This window comes from Paramormyrops kingsleyae, chromosome 11 (genome assembly GCF_048594095.1).
Source record: "Paramormyrops kingsleyae isolate MSU_618 chromosome 11, PKINGS_0.4, whole genome shotgun sequence".
Taxonomy (NCBI): Eukaryota; Metazoa; Chordata; class Actinopteri; order Osteoglossiformes; family Mormyridae; genus Paramormyrops; species Paramormyrops kingsleyae.
The window spans coordinates 23,338,630-23,355,875 of NC_132807.1; the positions used below are offsets into that span (position 1 = coordinate 23,338,630).

A 17,246-nucleotide genomic window follows, 5' to 3' on the forward strand; every position below is an offset into this window, starting at 1 on the left:
AGATGAAGCAGCACAACGCAATCTACCGTTCAATGAATATTGAGCGATCTAAGCCATGTAGCACAGAAATTACGCTTTTGCTTCTCTTTAAAATCAAAACACACGAGGAAACAATCCCTCACAAAAATTAATGCCATGATCATATGAATTTAAGACTTGCTGGTCTGATTTAAGACCTTTTCAAGGCCTTAATTCACGGAAAAGTGATTTAAGACTTTTTAAGACTTTTTTAAGACCCGCGGAAACCCTGATTATGCTGTTAACTGCTAGAAAGCATGGGCACCCTACAAGGCCAAGGGAATTACCTCAACTTACCTGAAACCATGATCCAGGGTGCCAGAGTTATATTACAGTCCATAACTAAAGACATAGACACAAAAACATGGTTTCAGAGTCTTTATTAGACCAATGCTTTTCAAGTTTTCAACAAAAATGATCCAGAACCATAGGAACTAGTAATGTCCAGCTGAATATACCCTGTCTAATGAGGAACACGGCATCAGATAAGAAGACAGGCGGGCGGAATCCAACTCCGGCTGTGTGATGCAAAAGAAATCAAACGTGAAATGAGAACTAGTCCTAATGTTTAATGGGCGTTTACCCAAGGGGTGGCATCACAGTATAGATCCCCAGAGGTGACCCACGCTCCCTTGGTTGAGTTTCCAACTGCCTTGAAGTAGCAGAGGGAGGAAGAAACATACTTTGAGTGAAAGCAAAACTAAAACACATGTTAGCACCACAGTGCAACAGCCTGAACTCACCAAATAGGAACAATCAAAAAAAAAAAAATCTAATCTTAAGCCCAATTTCAAAAGAAGTGGGTTTGCTAAATGTATTTGAAATACCTGATAAAAAATAAATCTCCTTTGGTCAAGTTAAAAAATAAAAACGGGAAAATAACGACTGTCCCTCTGAGTGACACAGCTGACCAGGTCCTGTAGGCTCTAAGGCTCTGAAGGAGGTGCAAAGGCATTCTGTCTGTGGGTGGCACTCTCACTCCTTGGTGCAGCATGCTGGGGAGTGGAGGGAGGTAGGGTGGCTGCTGCTCTCACACAGCAGGCGAGGAGACGTCAGGGTCTGGGTCGTTGCTGTAGTGGTTGCCAGATGGGGGGTGATTGGGCAGGACGTCCAGCTCGTCCACCTGGGGCCCGGGGTGCAGGACCACCAGCTGGTCCTGGGGGATGTCAGCGGCGGCGGCCGCCAGGTTGGTGATGGACTTGCTCTTCACACACTGGAAGTCCACGTGGCGGCTCTTGCCCTCCTCCTTCTCCCAGGACATGCGGATGAACGGCCGCTGCACGTAGTTGTAGATGACCTCCGGCCGGCCGCCGGGACGCTTCTTCACCTTCTCCTTGTAGGTGGGGTAGCCTGAGGGGGTGAGCGACAGCGGGAAGCCATTCATCGCCTATGACATGAACTCCTGTTACACTTTTAACACATTATGATGGTGAGTCTCCCAAAATGCTGCCCAGATACATTAGCTGAAGGCAGCGACCTGCTTACTAAGAACTTCCTCTGGGATATTGATGCACTGAAGTATAGGCATCCCACTACAGCTGTGTGCTCAATACATGAAAAGTGATCCCAGTCAATCTGGAGAGATTTGGCATAGAATTTAACAATGCCACCTTATCAATTATTTATCTTAAAAAGCTTTATATATTCTAAACCTTTCTTTAGACAGATTTTTTGGAACTCTATTCAGAGGGAATCGATACATTGCAAATTAACACGGAAGAGATATATTGGCAAACGGTTCATTTTAGAACAATGGGGAAATAAACTATTTATCTTACCTTCAATGCCTAATCTAATTTTCTTCAGCCCTCTTTCCTTTAAAACTGATTTGGCAACGTCTCGATTTTCGATGTACTTGAAGAAACGGTACAGCTTTGTGCTGTATATTACTGCAACGCAAGGAGAAAGACTTTAAGCCAAAACTTATGAAAAGTCGTGTCTTCCATAGTGCAACAGACATTTGTGGGTGTGATACATTAAGGCTGTCAATGTCAGCACATTAAATACCCAATTATACCACACACATACTTAATTATGCAGACATGATAATTAGATTCTATGAGAGAATTTGGCTGACAGACGTAGCCAAGTGTCAAATTATAAATGCATGGAGCAGTATTTGAATTGCAGAATTGAGTACATCTCAGCAGGATACTTGTCAACTGTAATACTGTGAATACTACTATCACTGGCTGACTGTTTACAGCTGATGTGTAGCATGTTAATAGGCATCTGAGCAGTATCTGCTCACTCTGCGAGTACTCCTCCCCCATCTGCGGCGGGTACTCCTCGTCCCAGTCCACCACGTCGTCGTCCGTCAGCACCACGATGTGGCACTCGCGCTCGCCGCTCTGTGCGCTGGCCACCATCAACGGGAGAATCATCTCTTCCAAGTAGAACTCAAACTGCCGTCGTGCGCCATCATTAGAAAGCTCGTGCATTAGGGCACCTGCCCACAGGAAGGGGGGGGGGCATTTAGGCCATGCTTCCGAACATGGGTGTCTAACAAGAAACTAACATTCGTTAATTAGCCTGATAAGTGATTTGCTTAAAATATTCAGCTTATAAAAATACACTTGTGCGAACCATATTACTCCAAGTTATAAATAAGGAAGGAGAAAATGGTTGTTTATGTTAAAACTGGAACACACATTTCCTGGAATCATGCTGCAATGTTTTAGACAGACATGACAATTAAAAAAAACATGTGTCAACAAGCAAATGCCCAGAATATTTGTATTCCCAGTACTGAAAATCTATCTTTGGAAATGTGACACTGAAAGTCAACAGCAGACTGGACAAAAGCAGGAAAGGAGTAGAATGGGAGGAAGCACACTCACTGAGATCTCTGCATTTGATAGTGTTGTAGTCAAAGGAGATGCACAGATAGTCACATGCCTCCCGTAACTCCGGAATAGAGATTCCATCAGGGCAGCGGATTATCCCGGATTTGTAGTAATCCTACCAGTATGGATATGCAGAGAACACAAAACACATTCGTTATGGAGGCAGTAATTTCAAAATCTTAAGAACTTTTAGTTTGGTGGACATTCCAACCATTACAGGCTGTAAATCCTGAAACCTGCTCCTGATTAATCTATAGACAGAACTTTCAGTCAAAAGCTGAGTCACACCACAAACCCCTCCTTACTTATCTGTTCCTGCTGTTTATAGTGACCCCTCTGTCACAGCCTGATTTAATACAGTCGCTAAGACAGGATGATGAGCATTACTATCTGATCCTTGTAAACCAGTATTATGTAATAACGGAATATGCACCAATTTCCTCATTTTTACACCAAGCAATGATTTAGACTGGTGTACAGATCCAAAATATACAGATCTGCCCAGTCAAAAAGCCAAAATCGTTATACACTGGGTGATGGGCTAATTCACCTCCAGATTAAACCAGCACCCCTGAATGACTTCATATTAATTCCATTTGCAGCAAGTAAGTGTAAGCCTACTCCCAAAAGGAAATTAACTTACAAAGTGATGAACACTTGGCTAGTATTGCTTGTCCTTGTAAATTTATACTTCCCCCCCCCCCCCACTGCAAGTGATTTCATGATCTGAAAGTGATCCAAGTGTTACTTTTCACTCCTACTGTATTAATACATAAAAAGAGTGTTTTTATGTGATGTCATGTTCTATCAGAACAATACAATTAAAACGTGAAAATCATAGTGAAACATGAAAAAACTCACTCTTACCAATATGGCTCTAAACACAGTTGAACTGATTCCTTCTGCAACTTCAAACTCTCCTTTCTCGTTGGGCCGAGTGAAATTGTGCTCCCTTCCAGAGCCAAACATTCTGCAAGACACCAGCTGCTCCTTAACATCCAAGTCAAAGCATGCTAAACGACTTCAGAGATATTCATCGCTCTATAGATCAACACACTTCATAGACTATGGAGAAGCCCTATAGTGTTTAAAGTGTCATATTTACCTCCCCAGCATAGTGTTGGGCTGTGCGGTGAAGATGGAGGGGTCCACCACAAAGCGTGTATTGTCCACAATGAGGGTGACCCTCTCTGAGGTCCTCAGGTTACGAGCTCCATCCTTGGAGTTGTCATAGACAAAGACTGTCTCGCTTCCGGCCATGTTTAGGCCCGTGCCCAGGGCCTTGCAGGTGCCCTCGCTGCTTGACAGGCTGCTGTTGCGGCTGCTGATCACCCCGCTGCTGCTGCTGGAGCCGTTGGGGGAGGCCTTCAGGGGCCTGGGGCTGCTAGGCCGTGATGAGGAACTGGTTTCTCGTTCCCGGTCTGGTGGCAGGCCAAGAAAACACACACTCTGAGCCAAGAGGAAGCAAACTGATACAAATGTAATTGTGGGCTGTGAACTTTAAACATGTCAATAACAAAAGTAGAGTATTTAATATATGAAACTTTGATTCCTTTAAACATTTTAAATTTGAGGAAAATAATGATTAGCACTGCAGTTACGTAAGGGAAGTATCGACGGCTATCAATACAGTGTAGTCAAAAGGATGCATTTTACAATAGGAATTATAAACGGTAATAACAGAATAAGTTAACGTGTATAACTTGATTTTGGGCTTATCTGCAAGATTTTTACATATATTGCATTTTGTATTTGCAATTAGAATGCTGTAAACATTTGTCATAATCCCAAATGAAGGAGTCGGGTTTAAAAAAAATAAATCGCAAGATAAGACGTCTCTAACAGATGATTGACAAGTGCAGAATTCATGAACCAGCTATACACACCACTGTTGTGCTGGTGGGTTGGTGAAGTGATGTTCCTGATGCAGGGTGTCAGCTGACCTTCGCCCCTCTCATGGGAGGAGTCACGTGAGCGGTCACCGGAGCGGCGCCGGTCGCGCGAACGGTCACAGCTCCCGCCGGTTCCATGCAGACTCATCCTGATCAGCTCTGTTTCCAGCCGAAAGCCACGCGATTGGGCACTGGCAGATACAAGGCGCACACACGTGTCCTCCGTTACGGCACAAGAAGAAATGGCTTTGCCCTTGTAAGATAACTACAAAGGTGTTCCCTGTAGTAGAGTCAAGTTACTGCCACCCCCCTCCCCCCCCATCTATAAGAAAACATAAAAAAAACCAATACAAACCTATGCCTCACAGTCTAAAAAAAAACCCATTATGATACAACAAAAAGTCAGACAGGAAATCTTTCGGATTTTTACAAGAGATCTGTCTTTTCAGAATAAAATAGATAGATTACAAAACTGAGAAACACGGCCAATATATACACAAAATTGACATTTTCTGCTTGCACGACACCTGGCCGTCATGATCATACACACACTAAGAAACTGCATTGTACTGTGCATAATTACAAACACAAACCTAGATTCTGCACACGTGGCCATTTTCAGAAAGGACAAAACAGTTATACAAGTGCCCAGAGGCATTTACAGCCCACATAAAGTTAAAAGAATTGTCGCCAGGTCCACGACATTACAGGAGCTGCAGAACACTATCTTGTCTAAATAAAATCACCTTTATCTGTGACGGTGTTAAGAAATTTATAAAAGACTTTCCTCAAGGACACTTTACAGGGCTTTAGCAAAGCAGCGGTGCTGACAGTAGAAAGGGGAGCCATAAACAGCAGCCTTTATTGTACTGACCCAGAATGAGAAATGTCCATAATGCAGGGTCTAAAAACAGCGTAATCACTTTTTCTCCATTTTATAATTTGCAGAGGATAACATGACTAGATAACAAAGCTGTAGGATAATGTATTGCAGCAAAAAAAATCCCAACAACTTCCCAAGGAACTCTACCCAGCCCAGCCAATCCACTTTAAAGGTTATGGCTGCGGGTCAGAGGACTTGTTTTCAGTCATAGAATAAAAACTAAGAATACGGTTTCCAGCATCACCATATATGCAAGCTAGTCAACACACACACTCACACTCACATACACACTGAAATTCCTTCCTGTAAACAGCCCTTGTCCAGATCAACAATAGTCATGTCCTGAATTGGTCATGTTCGGAACCTGTGACACAGAGCACGTTTCCCCCCTCTATTTACGCATGCAGTTATGGGCAAAGACATCAGGTGATTTCAAACAGGATGGCCTAAGGGGAACTAAGTACTACACCGTTTCAAAGAGAAAATAATTAGTATAAACTACATTAATGATTACAAGAAAAAGAGCAAGTGAGCGATATTCCTGACACGATCGAGTGCTACTTCAGCTTTTTGCTCTGCATGCTGCAATGACGCTCGAATCCCTCATCCGCGGGATACTGTACATCTAAAGCCTCAACACTGACGGCAGGACGGGATATCGGTACTCGCATACTGCACTCACAGACTGCTACATATTCGAAAAGATGGAGAGAAAGAAAACACTAGCAGACCGCGTGTAAAAATGCCGCTGCCGGGCCACATGCGGAGCGCAGTCGGTGTTCTGACAAAACGTCCTACTTTATCAAAACATCCTACCGTAGTGCTAATCGATAGCCCTAACCCTAAACCCCTTACCTTAACCCCTAAAACCTAACCCTAATCCCAAAACGGTAGAACTGCACATGCGCAGAAAGGCTCGATAGCACGTCTCGATAGGTAGGATGTTTTGTCAGAACACCGGCGCACCGAGAACTTCCGAGCTCTGTATCGGTTATATGTGCGTCAGTTCAGCACTGCTCTATATCGGATTGCCAGCATGTAACAGCTGGCGGCTCGCAAGCAAGCAGGGAGGGAGGGAAGAACAGGCGTGGTGAAACCCCGCTTACGGGCCATCGCTGACTAATGCAGCTGTGTACGCACTGCTACACCCAACAAACGGCCAGCTGGCACAAAAAGGAGAAGCCCTTTTTCTTACTTTTATTCTCTATGTAGTTACTGTATTTGTAAATATATCACAGCCTTCAGTTATATAGATTTCGCGAACAGACATCATAATTCAATGTATGAAATGGTTCAGACTTTGGACAAAGTCATTTCAAGAATAAAATTTTCACTCGCTATCGCCAACCTTAAATGTTATTCAAACTGAAAAAGCAAACAGAACAAAAATACGATACATAAATACATTTTCGAAACACGTACCTGTCAAATCTGCGAGGCGATTTTAAGACAAAGCAACAGCAGACGAGCTGGGGAATGGACGCACAAAAGACTCGCGCTCCTTTGTATACCGACGCCTTATCGACCTGATCAGCATCCTCGGGCATTACTTTTGAAGTTCGGCATATTTAGCAGCGTCCTTCTAACATGCTGGCTGACTCGCACAAGCCTTCATTCACGTCCCATTTTGAGATCCGTTTTTTGATCGCACGGTCTCGCCTCGTAAAGACAGAGAGGAAGGAGGAGACGCGCCAGCCATCCGATTCAGACAGAGAGACCCGTAGCATTAGGTGTCATAGCGCTTTTTTTTAAATCAAAGATATTATTCTATCCTGCTGACGCAGTTCAGCGCCTTTTGGGCTCCTACTGGCTACTCTTCTCAGTAAGATCTTCAGAAAGAGCGATTATGTAGGAGGGACTGGCGGAAGCGGAAAAGCGATTAAAAGCGGCTATTTTGGTTCACCGTTACAGCCTTTAGCATACAGCGGTGATTCTAATCCAAATTACAATTTATGATTTTCTTTATGACTGTCTAACTCTGTCACTGAACAGTACGCAATAACTTGATGAATACTTCAGTTAAGAAGCCCACCTGTCCCCGGAGTATTTTATTAAAGTATTGTACAAACAGGGTCCCGTGGTGCAGAGATGTATACTTCCCTTCGATTCACTGTAGACGCGTAAAGTTTCAGCACCCGCAAAGGTGAGGGAGGGAAAGCGTCCGCAGTGCATCAGCTGACTACGATACTTTGCTGTGAAATGCGTCGACGCGTCATTACTGTATTATACCAGTCCTAGAAAACATTTTGAGGAACTCAATTCAGAAAAATCTCAAAATGACTTATTTGATTTATAATTATTCATTTTGATAGGGGTGCACACAAATCAGATTAGAAAACACCTCTGTTCTACAGGAATTAACAGACTTTCACGATGAAAACCTGTGTACACTGGAACTGATCTTCAGACACTAATTTTATATAATTCAAAGCACAGGTTACCTGAAAAGGTTGTTGCTAAAATAAATATGTAAAGAGCAATAATAAAAATTATTTGAAGCCCTTTTTATTTACCTGCTATTTCGATTTAAAATTATATTAAATTATATGATATTTCACATATTATAAATAACCACTAACTGCATTATAGGCCAAAAGACGACATTTGAAAAATAAGAGTGATGCTTTTCAAGGATTACACACAAATCTTAAAATCACCTTCACATGACAAAGTATCATTTCCATTTCACAGAGCGGTTTTAGGCCAAAAAGCCAAGTGTAACCACGATGTAACTGGCAATCCTGACCTGCATTCAAAGGACCTTGGGTACAGCAGTAGAGACAGTGACTAATTGTGTCTGGCTTATGAAGGTTCAGGGGCACAGGTCTGATGGGGGCTGGAACATCGTGACAGATCCTGCTAGAGCATATGAGTAATCTCCACTTTTTATTATTTATAATATGGAACCGTTTGAGCAAACGACTGACATCATTCCATCATTCCCTCCAACTGCTAATGTGTGGTAAGGACAAACCACTCCTTTACAAAACTATTTCCTTTACTCATAAATGGCTTAAAAAATAAGTACTCAGTCTTATGCAAAGTTAAGTGACTATAACAGTATAGTTTCTTGTTTTGTCAGAGAGGTACGATGCAGAATCATAACAATCCGCAAGGCGGATCTGACCAGTTTGACCTTGTACACAATACCTGGCATTAGATTTTCCACTTGTATAATTTTTATTAAAAATAAAGAAATAACCGAAAGACTGCCTTAGACAGCTATAAACAACCCTCTCAAATATATATATATACTTCTGATTAAGTTTTAACCATAGTGAATTAGAGAGATACATGACGAGTAATGGTGGTGGGATGAGTTTGCAAAAACATCCAGTTTCGAAACAGCCAGACTCTGCTAACTACACATCCTCCAAAACCTTAAGACATACCGATCAGTCCTTCAGAACAGATAAAGCAAATTATACATGGCACCAACATATAAGCTACATATTATATCATAATCTCATAACCGGAACAAATAGCTAGTTCTATCACCATAAAAGAATTGAACAAAATTAATGAACAAACCACTGCATTGTTCACCTAGTCGCTAACATCTCCACACCCAGTTAATCATAACTCATTACATAATCACACTCAGTGGGGGACAAGATGGATCCAAAGGTTTAGCTGAATAAGAAGTTCCAAAGTTTTTGAACCTGTCTTTTAAGCTTAATATTCTTAATTCCTTTAGCAGACGTCAGCTGGTCACCACTTACCTTGAGTGTTTGCAGAGTTTACGAGGTCGGCTGCTAGTCTTCCGCTCCCAGTTTTCGGTATCACTGGAATTGCTGTCATAAGAATGTGGACGTGCTGCCATCACACGCACACAGATAACTCACTTGCAGCGAGTTTCAGTTTTCATAACCTACGATAAAACCACAACAGCGACATTTTTAATTTTCTGATTTCACTGTGTGTTGGTTTATTTTATCAGTGTTACAACTTTGAGGAATTAATAATCTAGATGTTTTGTAGAGTATAAACCGCAACGTCAGCCCGGACGTGACGAATAACCATACATTACAATACATAAAATACAGTGTACGGTGTTACGATTTCTACTAAGCAGGCGTGGAAAACTGCTACTGTATGTCTTTCATAAGCTAGTTTACAGTAGCTAATTTGACAGCTCTGTACGTAAATACGAATCTTAACCATGAGAAAACAGGGCAATAGGCGGGGTGGTGTCGGGGGGTGCAGTTAACATGAAACAAAACTTAACACACCGCAAGGATAGGAGACCACGTAACTAACATACTGTAGGTCAAATCACTTTGGCACAACAAAGCTGCTAAAAACTCCTGCGAAATTAGTTCATCTAATAGTGTGCTAGACGCCGTCGTTCATGAAATAAAAGCAGACTGTTTTACTGTTACAAACATGATGGTGTGGCGAGGCTGTTACACAATAACAGAGCGATTGTTAGAGAAAAACAAAGTGAGTAACCGTTAAAGTATGAACTATTATAACAGCTAGCTATCTCGCTAAATAATGTTATCCGTGAGTCTGAGACGATTAACTGGCTACCTTGACGAAAACACTTCAGTCATTAAAAGACATTTTTCTTACCTTTCCAAGGCCAGAGACAAATCGAGTAAACAGAAAACTAACACCTAAAATCTGTATTTTTAAATTTCCCAAAGTGGCTAAGACCCATCCTGACTAAAGTGACAGGCCACACAGCTAACATCACGAGATGTGGCTGAAATATCGCGAGAGTACAATTTTATTTATTTTTGAAAGACGTTTCCTTCCGGTTTCGGATACAGGGTGGGGAGCGGTGAATAATGCTGTATTTCTTGTTTCTTTATTGATGTTTTGCGCAATTATCTTTGCACTGTGATTCAGCTAGACATTCTTATAGTGTGAGTGAGCATATATGACATGTCGTAGGTGGCAAATTTTGTTTATGTTTCATGTTTGGTTACTGAAATTGATGTTTGTTATCTGTGTTTGTGTTTATGATTGTCACTTCAGGGGTGAGAAGGTGATCATACGTTTGACCTGTTCAAAATCAGTCTGATCATAATTTTAACAAACGCTTTCTAAAATCCAGTGCATTCTCTCATCGAAATTAACCAGTCTTTTCTGGTTAATGAACTACATAAAGACATCCACTTACAGTACGTTTCTCTCCAAGTGTTGCCTTTCAAACCATGTCAGTTCCAAAAAGGCAAACGTTATGTGTAGGTTTTGAATTTCATGTTTGCTCAGTTTAATGTAGTATTAATTCACATTAAATCGATGCTTAAATTCATTTAACAATATACATTTTATATGATACCCTTTTATATCATTGACGTATATATATTGGTATCTACAGTACATTAAGTATTTAGAGCTGGAAATTGATTTTCTAACAATGGGAATACAATTTCACTGTGATATGGTGACACTGCACATTTTTTTACATCTGACTTTAACCTTGCTGAACACCCCAGTATTAAAGAGCAATTGTAACTGGAATTTTAAATATCTTGCATTTTTAATAAATATTACAATAAATACCATGGTTTAAGTTTCTTTTTTTTTTTTTAAATGTATCAGTGAGCAATAGCAGAATAAAATAATTTCTTAATCTGGTTAACATTTTTAATTTTACAAAAGTATTGTAGAAAAAAAACAATAAAACAATATAAATCCATACATACAACAAATTGATGATCATTTTAAAATTATTCCCTCAAAAATTGTAACATTTTTACATGCATGTATTTCACATTTGCTTAAAGTCCCCATTCCCACTTGCTTTCTGTTTTCTCACATACACATTCAAAACACTTGCCATTGATCCAATAATAGTTTTGAGATGTATAATAAAAACAAGAAATTCTTTACAAAAGTATTTGTGGTGTATTTATTTTTCCACAACATGGAACCTGTCCTGTACCACAGAGTGTTCAGGTTGGAGGGTTTCTGCCCCAGCTGTACCTCTCCTGTCTATGCTCCTATGCAGAGCTGTGTGAATATCCATCAGTCTCTTCTGAAGCCAGTCCTGCCTTTCTTGGACATGCTTGTGCTCACCAAGGTTGTGCATTAACTGCACTTCACCTAAAGACCGTTTCCTGTGGTTTCATAAAATAAATATAGCAGCAGGTCATGTCAAAGGATATATTTCCTCATTTGATGCATCTGTTCAAAAAGGATTCCTAATAAGAAGCTTAGTTTTTATAGAAAGGTACATTTATTTGAATTTTTTAAAATTATTTTTCAAATTTTTTTTTATTAAATAATTAAGACAATTTATAATTATGTAAAGACTTACCTCACCGGGCCTCCTTCAGACTTTGAGAAGCATATAATATAGAATATAAATATTAAAATGGTTTTCATTTTCATCACCTGTCAAGTACAGACAGAAAGTTTTAGAGTTTTCTGCGGCTCTTTGAGCTGATATGTGTTTATAATCAGTAAAGAATTAATCTCTTCACAGGGTTTTATGATGAAAATTGCAAAAATGTGTATGAATTTAAAACTAGAAAAACATACTACTTCGTAAACTTTATATAACAGCATGTAAAGTATGTACATTTATGAATGTTCAATCATAAATGTATTTGGCAAATTTACCTACAACTTTCTACAGTGTTATCTATGTTCCCGCACGCTATGCTGATTATCCTATTGGTAGAGAATATTGTGACTCTCCCCAAGGGCCTTTTATAGCTCAACTGGTCATTGATGAGCCACATCCATTATAGACGCTGATTCATTAGGGTAAGCTTGCGTGGTATATCGTCGTTAGTTCTTTGTATTGCAACTTCTGTGTGTTTAAGTGACGTCCTACCAGCACGTGAAACATAAATCAAGGATGTATGTTGGCTTCTTGTGAATATCAGGTCCTGACATAAAATATTTGTGTGCATTAAGACACCATATAGTAAATATTATTTTCCAACATTGTATTATTGTATTGTATTATATAACATTTTAGGTACTTATTTCAATGTTAATTGCATACTACTTACTATATGCAAAATATATGAGTCATGTACAAAATCTTAATTCTTCTTGGTTGCTGAATACAGAACTAAAATGGAGCTTTAATGTGTCCCACTGGAAGAAAAAAAAGGACACAATACTACCTCTCGACAAAAATTTATAACTAGCCCTGGCCAAGACCAAGTTTCCAAGGAGACCGACAACCATGTACTATCTTACAAATGAAGAAGAACAATTGCCTGAATGCGTGCAGCACATCCGTTTGGTCTATGAAATGACGTCAAAGCAATGCCTCAGCATCAGATATAACGTTTATTTGTAAAAACGACTGCGTCATTCTGTTTTGGGCATCTGGAGGGCAATTGCACCAAATGACCCCTTCCACCACCCACATTCTCAGCAAATTTAAAGGAGCAGTAATTTTAAGATTATTTGTGGGGAAATGGACACGGACCCAATATATACATACTGTATATATATGATAAGTTTAAAAATGAATGCATATTGTGTGCGTCATATTTACATTTTTGATGAGATTCAGGTAAAGCATCTCATTCCAGGTCACACGAGTATGGCCAGCATAGGAAACCATTACTCTTTTAGTTACATGTCTGCTACCTCACTTATGCACCCGTTTCCTACCCACAAAAATATGCAGCTGCAGCCTTTCAATAGCATGCAATTCAATAGCATCATGTTTGGGCAGAATATGGTTAGCATTCCTATTCAATAACAAAGTCATAGGTTTATAGCTAAGTTTAAAAACAATGTAACGAAAGTGCCATTACAAAACCTCATAACAGCTTGAAAAAGGGAATGGGGAAAAAAAAATGACTTGGTTTAAATATACGACAATACCGCCACATTATCAAGCAACCAACTGTTACTTAAATTAAATAATTTATAGACCAATGAAGCCACCTTATTCAAACTGAAAAAAATCATCACATACATTTGTTCAATCTCATAATAGGAGATATAAGAGATATAATCATTTTCTTCAGTTTAATAAACACTGACAAAGCATAAAAGAATACAAATCATTGGTCGCATAGATCCCTAATTACATCCAGTTGTCTTATTTTAAATCTTTCGAAAATTCCATTCATAAATCCACCTTAAAATTATAACATGAATAGGAAGAGGCAAAGTTGTACCCAATCCAGTTCACTTATAATTCTGAAATTAATTATGTCTGAAGAGTTTGATTCCCATCCATTTCCAAAGATGGAAAAATACATAAACCGGTATAGTGACAGGCAAGAGAAGGCTATAGAAACACAGACTACTTGTGCTTGTGCATCCTTGTGGGAAATTCTCATCCATACTAGCAGAGTAAAAAAGTCCCAAAAGAGACACGATTGGAATCAGGACCGTCACAGTGGAAAGAGAAAAAACCATCTTGGTAGTCAGAATAGTCTGTTAATTACTGTGCTTTCTCTTGATTTCTTCTTTAACACAGTCCATGAAAATCACTTGTATCACGGAAGCACGTCCTTTAATGCTTCTACCAAACTCCACAAACTTTCTGTCCACTGGTCTTCTCTTCGTGCCTTGCAAAGCACAAACCCGATAGATCTGAAATAAGCAATTTAATAAAGCCATTTAAATGTTAAAACAATTTTAAACCGCAGCCAAACCTAGAAATCTTTCAATTCCTAAAGAGTAGACAAACGAGTACATCCAGATAAATGCCATGCCAAGCAGTAGATACCTGTTAATTGTTGACGTCCGTGACAAGAGTACATATAACTATGTGCAGATAACATGCATGAAACATATTCTCATTAAATCACAATTAAAAAATACACGAAATAATATTCCACAAAACGCTTGAACGTAGCCACTGAAATATTCCTGATGACGACGAGAAACTTCCGGTTTTACAATTTCAAAATAAAAGTCTTTTAAAAAATACGCGTTCGTAAACTATAAACAAAGTTATTTGAATAAGAATATATCAATTTATTAAAACCAGATTTTTAATAAATACTTTTAATAAAATATTAACAGAAAAGTCATTATGTTCATTCATCCCTTAATCAATCTTCATACCAAGGGCAGCGTCATGAACATACCCGATGACTCACAGTGCAGAGGACACTAGAGCACATACCTTTTTTTTGTGGCTATTTAGAGATGCAGATGCAAAGAACCGCTTTTATTTGTATAACCGGAAGACACCAGGGTACCCAAAAGAAACGTGCATAAATACAAGAAAGACAACTTCAAATGCACATAAAAGGGGTGTAATTTGAACCCGCAACCCCTGAGGTGGCGGGCTACGGTGCTACTCGCTAATACTTACTAATTAACTATAAATGAACGGTAACTTGATAATTGACATTTTATAACACACAAAACGCAACAAAGACACTTCTGCAAAATGCCAAATAAATTTACTTACACGAACTATAAATACGTTTTATATAGCTCAAAAGACGCGTCACCGTTGACTTTTATTTTACTAAAAAAATCCCGGAGCTCAACAGTTTTTTTGTCGCGATATAAACACGTCAGAGACGTCATTTATGCTATAAATTTGTCTGGATTGGTCATGTAAATGTCAGAACCAATCCTGGCAGTAATTATTGGGATTTTTAAAAACTGTAAACATTGGCAAATCAATTTTAAGTTGCAGCTTGACAATTAGCCACATTTTGGTAGCATATTGTGTTACGGTATCAGTCGAGGAAGGAATAACATTTTTGAATAAAACTTTGAATAAAGCGTCACTAAGTCAGGCGCATTTATCTGTATTATTTACACCGACTATGACAAAGAAATTCAAAATGCAATACACATACTGTATATACGTCATAAATCATTATTTCATCTACTAAAACAATGTCATGTGCCTGAATTATAGTACTGTGGACGCGCAAGATAAAGAAAGTTCCCCCTACATCAGCTTCTTCTGAACACAGGTTCCGAGACCTAAATTATGATTCTGTGAAGCAACTAAATTTAATCTGATAAGCCTATATACATGCAGTTAATCAAACACTGAAAAATACCATTGCTGAAGACACTAACAGTTATCTATATTATTATGTACAATTTTTATGACACCACTTTATTGTTTTTCTCCACTGACTACTGTAGGGCGACAGCGTAATTAAAGTTGTCTTACCGTATACTACCGAGAGGTGGTAGTATAACTCCTCACTTGACGGTGTTTTTTGGTCGTTGTCCTCCCTAACTTCACGTTTGTTTTCATATAGCCTGCATACGCTATATGTATTCATTTCATGCGGTGCTTGCATATAATTACTCAGTTTTTAGTAATAAGATTTTGGATACGCGTCATCAAAGTCTCTGGAAACTGTGCCATCCTCAATATTTCTGAAGATTTACTTTTATAATTTATTCCGTCTAATGCACATAGTCAATTCAAAACCCGTACTGTAGATACTGAAGGTTGCTACAATCCATTTGCTTCGGAGGTCGGAACTGGGAATGACGTCACACACGAATTAACAGCGTTCCAGTACAGCAAGTCGGAAAGCCATCTAACAATACCAGGGACTCGTTTCAAAAAGCAAGATTTTTTTGCTTACCCGGATATCTTGATTCAATTTACCCCAGTTTAAATGGTCTTTATCTTCGTTCACTTACATTTAGCCCAGACTACCTTAAATGATATATCAAACCAATTTCAAGGAGAGGTTGAATTAGTTTAAAGTCTGCCTGTTCTTAGGAATTTCAGCTAAACCAACAACAAAAACCATTTTAACAGTGCGCATCCATTCATCCATCCATCCATCCATTTTGCATACACTACCTATCACGGAAGCTTCGGTCGAAGGGCAAGAAATGAGCCAGGAGGGGGCACCAACACATCGCAGAGCACACACACATACACTACTGCAGAACGAATCCATTAAAATTAAATAGCAATTATGGTATCCAGCCCTTTGTCATTTTTTCATTGTCAGTTCAGGAGACCATGAAAATGTTGTAGAGAGTTGACATATTTTCTTTGTGGGTTCTCTTCTGTATCAACCAAATGTGGAATAATTTTCATAATTAACGGTTTTGGAATATGATTGTCTCCTTTTGTTGCTCTTCATTGATGAGGTTTGTAGGATATATATGTACAAATCAGACTAGTGTACTGATGCAAGTCATGAGAATACTGTCATCAAAGTAGGCCTATATGCTACGGACAACTTGCAACATTTGAAGCAGGACTGTAAATGTCGTGAAATAACGGTATTGTCCTGATGTGACCCGGGTCTCGTTGAGCGAAAAGTTATTGAGTATTGATTTTTTTTCTCTCGCCTCCAGATGATAAACACCTCAAGGCTTGTAAGGAGCGAGAGGAGTTCTACTGTATGCTGCATCAGCATAGCCGATGTTCCGGGCAATTCAGTTTCCCTATGTTTCCCCTGTCGCGCGCTGATTTGTACACGGTTTCGCTGGTGTCATGTCTTTTTACGAAGCTCTTGAGGTAAACAAGCCATATATTTTAAAACATCACATGCCTTTTCGATGTTTTTTGTTTTTACAGATAATAAATGAAAGTATTTAATTCGCTGGATAGAGATATTTCTTGATGAAAACGGTATAGTATTGCTTATAAGACTATATTATGCGTGACGATCTACTGTATTCACATGTAATAATGTACCTGAGTGATTTTCAGACATCTCACAT

At 39.3% G+C, this 17,246-nt stretch overlaps 2 protein-coding genes across 6 annotated transcripts; both read right to left on the minus strand.

The window, feature by feature from the left end:
* Positions 1–383: 383 nt before the first annotated feature.
* btbd10b (BTB (POZ) domain containing 10b) lies at positions 384–10,352 on the minus strand. 2 transcript variants are annotated; one of them, XM_023790834.2, is made up of 9 exons: positions 10,215–10,352; positions 9,362–9,510; positions 4,751–4,947; positions 3,970–4,285; positions 3,732–3,834; positions 2,859–2,979; positions 2,270–2,467; positions 1,797–1,907; positions 384–1,368 (listed from the first exon to the last, which is right to left on the minus strand). In XM_023790834.2, exons 2-9 carry the CDS (start codon positions 9,460–9,462, stop codon positions 1,049–1,051), a joined length of 1,467 nt encoding a protein of 488 aa, XP_023646602.1. In that variant the 5' UTR covers positions 9,463–9,510; positions 10,215–10,352; the 3' UTR covers positions 384–1,048. The 2 variants fall into 2 exon arrangements, with proteins under 2 accessions (XP_023646602.1, XP_023646601.1); XM_023790833.2 differs by lacking the exons at positions 9,362–9,510; positions 10,215–10,352 and adding an exon at positions 7,062–7,780.
* A 2,534-nt stretch (positions 10,353–12,886) lies between these two features.
* Positions 12,887–16,009, minus strand: LOC111832991 (phosphatidylinositol N-acetylglucosaminyltransferase subunit Y). 4 transcript variants are annotated; one of them, XM_023790839.2, is made up of 2 exons: positions 15,721–16,009; positions 12,887–14,165 (listed from the first exon to the last, which is right to left on the minus strand). In XM_023790839.2, the coding sequence occupies exon 2, from the start codon at positions 13,986–13,988 to the stop codon at positions 13,773–13,775; it is 216 nt and encodes a 71-aa protein (XP_023646607.1). In that variant the 5' UTR covers positions 13,989–14,165; positions 15,721–16,009; the 3' UTR covers positions 12,887–13,772. The 4 variants fall into 4 exon arrangements, 3 of the variants coding, with proteins under 3 accessions (XP_023646607.1, XP_023646604.1, XP_023646603.1); XM_023790836.2 differs by lacking the exon at positions 15,721–16,009 and adding an exon at positions 14,995–15,102; XM_023790835.2 differs by lacking the exon at positions 15,721–16,009 and adding an exon at positions 14,302–14,460.
* Positions 16,010–17,246: the final 1,237 nt, after the last annotated feature.